We start from the raw sequence: 8,616 nt of genomic DNA, 5'->3' as shown, positions 1-8,616 counted from the left end.
AAGTTGTGCGTACACACTACCCTCCCCAGACCCCACTAAATGGGATTATACTGGGTTGTTGTTCTTGCTGCTGCTTGTTCTGCTAGCAGTTTGCAAACAATCCCAGGAAAAAAATATATATTGAAGAAAAACAATATGATTACACTTGATGAAAGAAAGAAAAAAAGTAACAATACAAAATTCCCAAACCAAATTGAGTTAAAACCAAAAAATATAAAGAAGTCTTAACTAGAAAGTCCATCTCAAGATCTTAATTCTCAAATCAAACTTACATTTAGCATCAATAATTGAAGCCACAGTTGGAATTTTTCCTTTAGGAATTAGTCCATGTATATTATCACACGTTATTCTAATTCCCACTTTTTTACTTTTCAATTTCTCCATTTTCACAACCATTTTTGTATCCAACAAAATCTTCACTGGCAATCCATTTTTTCTCTTCAGCTCTGACTTCAATGTTGAAACTGAATCCACATCAAGATCTTGTGATACAATTGACAATGTTGAATGTATATTAGTAATATTATTTGGTATACTAATAAATCCTGGAAAATTTCCATTTGCTAGAACAATTTGGTTTGTTGATTCTGCTGTTAGAACAATTGGATCATAAGTGTAAATAAGTTTCTTGTTTTTATTTTTGGTAGAGAGAGTGATATTGAATTTAGTGGTGAGTTTTGTAGTGTCGTCAGAAGTTGTAGTGAGGTTAAATTGTGAGATTTTGAGAGAAGAAATGGCGAACGAAGGAAGTTGAGGGTGGTAAAGGACGTAAAAAATAGCACCAGCAATAGCAGCAAGAACAAGAATGGAGAAAATGATGAGTACAGACCAGAAACAACATAAACAGAAACATCTACGACAGTTGCAATGACGACGGCGGTTGTGTCGGCGGTTTGGTCGGTAAGGGATGACTTTTGGCTTGTATGTTTGGTTTTTCATGGTGGGGTTTGTGGTGGGAGTGGTGGTGGTGGTGGTGCCACTAGGTTTGGTTGCCATTTTGGTACAAAGTGAAAAATGTGGTACAAAGAAAGAACAAAAACTTTAAGAAGAATATACCGTTATTGTTGTTGTTGTTGTTATGGTTTGAATTGAACCTGGCTAACTTCGTAACATTCAGAACCGATCGAGCTTGGCTAATTTTGTAATGTTGATACTATGAAGTGGTAGCAAAAGAGATAGCATAGATAAAGAAGAAAATATGTGAAAGAGTTATCAAGAAACTATATAAATGTTGGTGAAAAAATGAAAATGGTGAAGTGTCAATGTCTTAGTTCTTTGGTTTTTTCTTAAATTTGGTTCAAAACCCTTTTGGTGAGAGACGTGAACTCCATAACCATAAAGGAAATTGGATACATAACAACTCACCAACAATATTTTCTTGCCTCTCTCCCCTCTACTTTATTTTTAGTTTTTGTGTAACTATATATTTCACTTTTACAGCTTGTTTGGATGATTATTATGTATCATTTTATATTGTATTGTATTATATTTTACTACTATATAATATTTGAATAGATTATATCGTTTGTCGTTGTTTCATGATATTATGCACTAGTAATATAAAGAATAAACTTGCAATATAACCAAAAAAAATAAGGTACATGGTAAAATTATAATATAAAAAAGGTAGGGTAAATGCTAAAATATGATTATTTAATAATAAAAAAGAATAAGATAAGAATAAATTAAGGTAATGACATGATCACACCAAATCGGTCGTTATATAAAACGACGTTTTTCATCGTTCGATAACGACGGATTTAACGCGATACAATACGATAAAGTTTAATAATTAAAATAAATATTGTATTTAAAGTAACAATACGATACAACACAATATGTAATAACCATCCAAACAATTAAAAATTCTCACGGATAATTATGGAACTTTCATGTAGAAATTAAGGCCAATTTTCATAGAAAACTCAATCTAAACCAAGGTATTTTACATATCAAACCAAACGAGTACGAGTTATAGAACTAGTCTTAATCCATAGGCAGTTTGGTTCAAATGATTATGTGAGTTATTTCAGTATAATTTTTTGGATTAAATTTCTTTTCATATTTGGTTAGAGGTACTAATTAAAAATGATATTATACAAAAATCTCGGTATATGAGATAAATTGTCTAGGTTATAGTCTTGATTTAAACCAATATTTATCTAGCAATTTACTTAGCTGTCTTCTTTACTCTTTTGAATTTTTTTGATGAACATATTTTAGATTCATTTAAGATTCAATAAAGATTCATTTAAGTTTTAATTATCTCAAATTTATGTATTTAGATTAGGTGCGGTGCACGTTTCATGAAATCTAGGTTTAAGGTGGACACGTTTGAATAATAATAAAATAAAAAATAAAAAGGATAAGGGGTATATACCCCATCATTTTTGAATGTTTGGTAGCTGAGAAAAGGATGCACTTCCACATTAATGATCCCAAATCCTACTAAACACTTTGTCTTAATACTTCTTCTCTTGTTAACGAGTCGAAGCTAGGAAAAATGACATTATATAGCCGGTGTGTGTTATATATTTTGTATGTCATATATAAAAAATATATAAATTTTATATGCTTTTACAGCTATCTAATATAATTCCGGTCACTAGCTAAAAAGTGCTTATATTAAATAAAGCAATTGAACCATAAGTAGTTACAAATTATAAAAATACCTACTAAATGATAAATGAGTGTATAAAAGGTACTTAACTTATATTTATAGATTTGGTGTAAGCACCGAGCGCGACTAAATTTTTACCTAAAAGTCTCAACTCTCTATATTTCTCCAGTTCAATTATGTTTTGTGTGCTTCGTATAAGTACTACTCCTCAAAATTACAAGCCTACATAATTACTCACAAACCTCGCTTTGGCATAATCGAACAGATGCAAATTCGGTGTTTAAATTTAATGGATTCAATCATTAAACAATTTCGTTTATGAGTTCCGAGTTTAACATTTGTTTAAATTTAATAACTTTATATAGAAATATATATTATGTATGGAAAATTTGAGATCTTTACGTTTTAATTATATAGTTTTTCTGAAAATATGACATTTTTCAGGATTTTTACATATGTAGTTGGCCGGGTTAAGTGATTACATATCCTTTCTAGTATACATAGATTATATACAATTATACATATGTTATACATAAATTTTACATTTTTTTTAAGTTTAAACGATTGAGTGGACAACTATTTAAATTATTTCTTTCTATTTTTTCCACAGGTAATTATCCCCTTAATTATTGGGTAACTCATAGTTTTGTCCGTTGTTTAAGTTAGGGAAAGCAAAGAAATGGATGTGCCAAAAATCCAGCGTTACAGCAAGAGAGGAGTTGAATAAGACATTATAATAAGGCCAGACAAACATTCACATGAAAACAATGTGTAGCTTTTGTCATAAACCCAAAATGTTAGAGAAGACGTAATACATTTTTTATTTTTTCAAATTTTTATGTTGACATATTCTACACCTTGGATTAAATTTTATAAAAAAATTCCTTGAAATGTTAGTATTAATAATCCAAATATATGTTTGTTAATTGTCCATGGTAGATCAATCAACTACTTATAAGCAGTAACAAAGATAAAATTTCATCAAAGAGATGCAAAATAAAAAATGTTCGGCTATATATATATATATACACACACGTACACAAACACAAAATAATTAACCTATATATTGAATATAATTTTTCAGCAAAGAAAATTCAATGGAACTAATATATACTAGTTCTAAGCAGAGGCAGAACGTACATTAGGATGATTAAGGACATGTACGAATGTGCTAAGATTCATGTGAGGACTGCGGAAGGAGACTCAGAACATTTTTCTGTGGAGATGGGGTGTATCAGGGATCGGTCCTTACCCCATTTTTGTTTCCCCTAGCGTTGGATGTGCTGACACGACACATACAAGGGAGGCCGCTATGGTGTATGTTATTTGCTGATGACATAGTACTGATTAACGAGACGCGAGGGGGTGTTAACACTAGGTTAAAAGTTTGGAGACAGACGCTGGAATCCAAAGGCTTCAAGTTGAGTAGGTCAAAAATTAAATACTTGGAGTGCAAGTTCAGTGATAGACACATGAAGAAGTAGTGGAAATGAATATTGATACTCAAGTCATTCCCAAAAGAGACAGTTTCAAGTATCTTGGGTCTATAATCCAAGGCAACGGAGAGATTGACGAGGATGTTATTCACCATATTGGAGGGAAGTGGATGAGATGGAGGCTAGCTTCAGGTTTTATGCAATAATAATGTGCCGCCTAGACTTAAGGGCAAATTCTATAGGGTAGTGGTTAGACCGACTATGTTGTATGGAACTAAGAATTGACCCATCAAGAAGTCCCATATCGAGGAGATGAAAGTAGCTGAAATGAAGATGCTGAGATGGATGCACGGACATACCAGGAAAGACAAGATTAGGAATGAAGTTATTACAGACAAGGTGAGAGTGGCCTCTATGGAAGATAAGTTGCGGAATCGAGGTTGCGATGGTTTGGGTATGTGAAGAGAAGTGACATAGATTCCCCAGTAAAGAGGTGTGAGCGGTTGACTATAGCGGCTTGAGGAAGGGCAGGAGTAGGCCAAAGAAGCATTGGGAGAGGTGATTAGGCAGGACATGTCATTGCTTCATCTTACCGAGGACATGACTCGCGATAGGAACGTGTGGTCGAGGATTAAGGTGGTGGGTTGACATGTAATTGTGAGTTTCTCCTAGGTTTACCAGTTGTACTAGTACTATTCTTGTATTCTTTATTCTTATTTCTTTATTACTTGTTATGTCACTCGCTTCCACTACTTATTACATCATTGATGATATTGCCTGTTGCTTTAATTTATCTTATCGTTTCTTAAGCCGAGTGTCTATCGGAAACAGCCTCTCTGCCTTTATATGGAAGGGGTAAGCCTGCGTACATACTATCCTATCCAGATCCCACGTATGAGATTAAGTTGAGTTTGTTATTGTTGTTGTCGTCGTCTAAGTAGGGGCCTATCTAGGATTAAGAGGTTTCAGATACCAAGTTAATCGATTTGGTCAACTTTGTACTGTGATTCAAGTTATTCATCTTTTTTTTTTTATATATAGACATACAGAGCTAGAAAATAAATAAGTGGAGCCTTATTTTTATTAAACAAAAAACAAATGTCAACAATACATTAAAAAAGAAGCTCAGCGGAAATATTTGCTACAGTCTCCGTGTATTCATCTGTGTGTGTCCGCCTCTTTAGTTTTAGCCACTTTTGTTATTGAGGATGGCACTTTAATATTACTACTAAATCTTATAAACTTCACCAAATCAATAATCCGTGTTAAAGGGGGGGGGGATTGGTAGTGCTTTGGTTTAACTTGATTTTGTAGTAAAAAATCTCGAGCATAATTGATTTGGTTTTGTTTTAGCTAAAAAAATCAAATCGAAATTAAATCAACCTGACATTATATGTATGCAATTTATTTTTAAAAAGTATTTATTGTAATATAATTTATAAGTATTTCTTAAGCGTTTTCATAGTTATTGTCTTTTAACATATTATTTCAAGCTAGGACTTAGGATTTTCGTATGGTTCGATAAGTTTTAGGGATCTTTACACGAATAGCCGACCTGATTCACTGTTATTTTTTCTAGTAAGTATACATAGCTTATACAACAATTATACATAAGTATACACATATTACGCATGAATTATATATGCATTGTATATCGGCCAGCTATTTTTAGTTTATACGGTTGGTTGAGTGGGCAACTATTCAAATTAACTCTCCTAAGTTTTATAGCTCATAGATGTCCGTAAATCAAATAAAGCAAACCAAACAAAATCAATACTAATACTAACAAAAAATTCATTCAACACTAGGAATGACAATAGTGTTGGATATATATTTTTATTTTTTAGTTCTGCATTGTTTTAGACTATAAAAATGCTAACTTAGTTTTATTTTCTTTAGTGTTTAGTCATATAATTAATACTGATTAGCCATATTTATTTAATTTTAGCATGGCTTAGTACTTTTAAATTATATTTATTTTTATTATGTCTTATTAATTAGCCATATTTGTGTTATGCGATTTTATTATTTTTATTGTTGAATATTTTAGTGCAATGGCATGACGCATCTCATATTTTATATTATTTTCTTGAGAAATACCTTATTAAGACTAAAGAAATAGTTGAAGCGCACAATATATACTTTGTGCTATGAAAACTTTAACGACAAAACCCCCCAAAAAATTGAAAAAATTAAAAATCCGAGAACAATTGAGATTTAAAATATTTAATTTTTAATGGTTTGGTTTGGTTTCATTTATAAATTCAAATATCTGACATAATTGGTTTGGTTTGATAATTAAAAAATCAAATCAATCCAACCCAATTTATATACATCCGAAATGTAGGTTATTGATGCACCAACTAAGTGCACAACTTCCGAGAACAAAATATAACAAGATAGCTCATCAAGGAAGGAACTACAATGACAAATTTCGATACTTTTGGTTGCCTATAAGTCCCTCCCATGTCTATTTTCGCAACCTTGATGGCTGATAAACTAGGGACTACATTTGGTAGAACATTCTCCGACATAACTTATACTATAATTTGGCCCGCTTGAGGTAACTCTTTTGCTATATAGAGCACTACGTTGAGTAATATATTAAAATAAATTACGGGGCAAGAACAACAAATTATTTACCTTTCACACGTAGCGGAAGAATTGATGAACTCACCATCAAAAGAATTGCCTCAAGTCGAACTTCGATTCACTAGGAAATGATCTGTAATGACCCGACCGGTCGTTTTTTTTAGAATCTCGTTCCCCTAAATAAGACTCCCGTATGTGCTTTTACTATTTTATGACATGTGAGGATACTTGGTTTGATACTTGGAAGGGTTCGGGTTGAAATCGGAATAATTGGATCCTTAAGTTGGCCTTAAAAGGCTAAGTTTGACTTTGGTCAATATTTTGAGTAAACGACATCAGAATTGGGATTTGACGGTTCCAATAGGTTCGTATGATGATTTTGGGCTTGGGCGTATGCTCGGTTCGGATTTTGGATGACCCTGGAGAGTTTCGATGTCTAATATCAAAAGTTGGTTTTTAAAGTTCTTTAAAATTTGGTTTGGAACATGTTTTGATGACATCGAAGTCCAAACAGAATTCCGAGACCAGGAATAGTTCTGTAATGTCATTTAAGACTTGCACGTAAAATTTGGTGTCATTCCGAGTTGATTTGATTGAAATCGGACGTGCGGAAGTCTTTTTAGAAGTTTTGAGTTCATGAGTTAATTCATGCGTTTTGGCATTGATTCGTGGTTTTTGATGTTATTTTAGTGTTCCGATGGTGCGAGCAAGTTTGTATGATGTTGTTAGATAGGTGTGGATATTTGGTGTAGAGCCCCGAGGGCTCGAGTGAGTTTCGGACGTGCGGAAGGGATGAAAAACACACCAAATTTCTAGCATTTCTTGGCATCAGTTGTAGGTCTTGCAAATGCGAGAAATAGTTCGCAAATGAGGACTTTGCATTTGCGAGATGATCTTCGTAGTTGCAAAGAAGCTCAGCCTTGAGATTTTTCTCATTTCTGACACCTGAGCCGCATTTGTGAACTAGGCAGTGATCGCATTTGCGACCCCTCCGTCATATTTGCGACCTTAGCAGCTGGAGCCAAGCCTCGCATTTGTGAGAGTTTTGCCGCATTTGTGAACCTGGTGTCACAAATATGACATCAGAGTCCTATTCCCATCTCATTTGATGCATGACTTAGACCATTTATTTCATCTTACTTCATCTCTTGGGCGTTTTTTGGAGCTTTTGGAAGGGAGTTTTCACCTAGCACTTTGAGGTAAGTAATTTCTACACAACATGAGTTAAATACATAGATTATGGGTAGATTAACATGTGAAATTGATGAAATCAAGGGTTTAGATGAAAACCTAGGTTTTGGGTAAAATTGAAATTTGACCACGAAAATGGTAATGGAATTTGATAAAAATCATATATTTATGTTCCTAAGTTTATGGGTAACAACTTTCTTCGAAAATTTCTGGAATCCAGGCACGTAGGGTCGGGGTGAATATTAGGAACCTTGCATTTTGGGTTGGGTAATTACCTTAATAGTGAGAATATGAACTTTTGAGCATAGATTGATTAATTTATATAATGTTTGACTAGTTTCGAGTCGTTTGGAACCAAATTTAGAGGTTTGAGCACTTTCTTGAATCAGGGAGTGGACTTTGAGACGAGGTAAGTCTCATTTCTAACCTTATAAGAGGAAAATCTCCCCATAGGAGAATTAATTAATATACGTGACTATTTTGGGGGGCTATGTACATACGAAGTGACGAGAGTCCGTGCGTATCTACTATTCATGCTAAATCCAGGTAATCTAGGACCCCTACCATACTATACTTGAAATAATTGCGCCTTTACTTATCAATTAGATTGCTTAAATCACAATCCCATAAATTGTACAAGAATTTCAAAAGAATAAGTCTTCACTCATTTGAGGTTATGAATAAGACATTTGACTGTTATTGAAAAACTTGTGTTCTTTAAGTGTTTTCTATTGTGGAGCGAGCCGAACACCTTGGCAGATTAAATAGATGCATCTA

The 8,616-nt window shown here is 33.3% G+C and overlaps 1 protein-coding gene across 1 annotated transcript; it reads right to left on the bottom strand.

The window, feature by feature from the left end:
• Positions 1–228: 228 nt before the first annotated feature.
• On the bottom strand, positions 229–996 carry LOC104213820 (NDR1/HIN1-like protein 13). Its single transcript, XM_009763366.2, has one exon. It carries the CDS (start codon positions 994–996, stop codon positions 229–231), a length of 768 nt encoding a protein of 255 aa, XP_009761668.1.
• Positions 997–8,616: the final 7,620 nt, after the last annotated feature.

The sequence above is a fragment of the Nicotiana sylvestris genome, chromosome 9, assembly GCF_000393655.2.
Source record: "Nicotiana sylvestris chromosome 9, ASM39365v2, whole genome shotgun sequence".
Taxonomy (NCBI): domain Eukaryota; kingdom Viridiplantae; phylum Streptophyta; class Magnoliopsida; order Solanales; family Solanaceae; genus Nicotiana; species Nicotiana sylvestris.
Note: the sequence above shows the minus strand (reverse complement) of the source record. Positions and strands in the feature narration are given on the sequence as shown.

Excerpts from the sequence above, each read along its gene's own strand:
- LOC104213820 (XM_009763366.2), bottom strand. The coding sequence starts at position 996 with ATGGCAACCAAACCTAGTGGCACCACCACCACCACCACTCCCACCACA.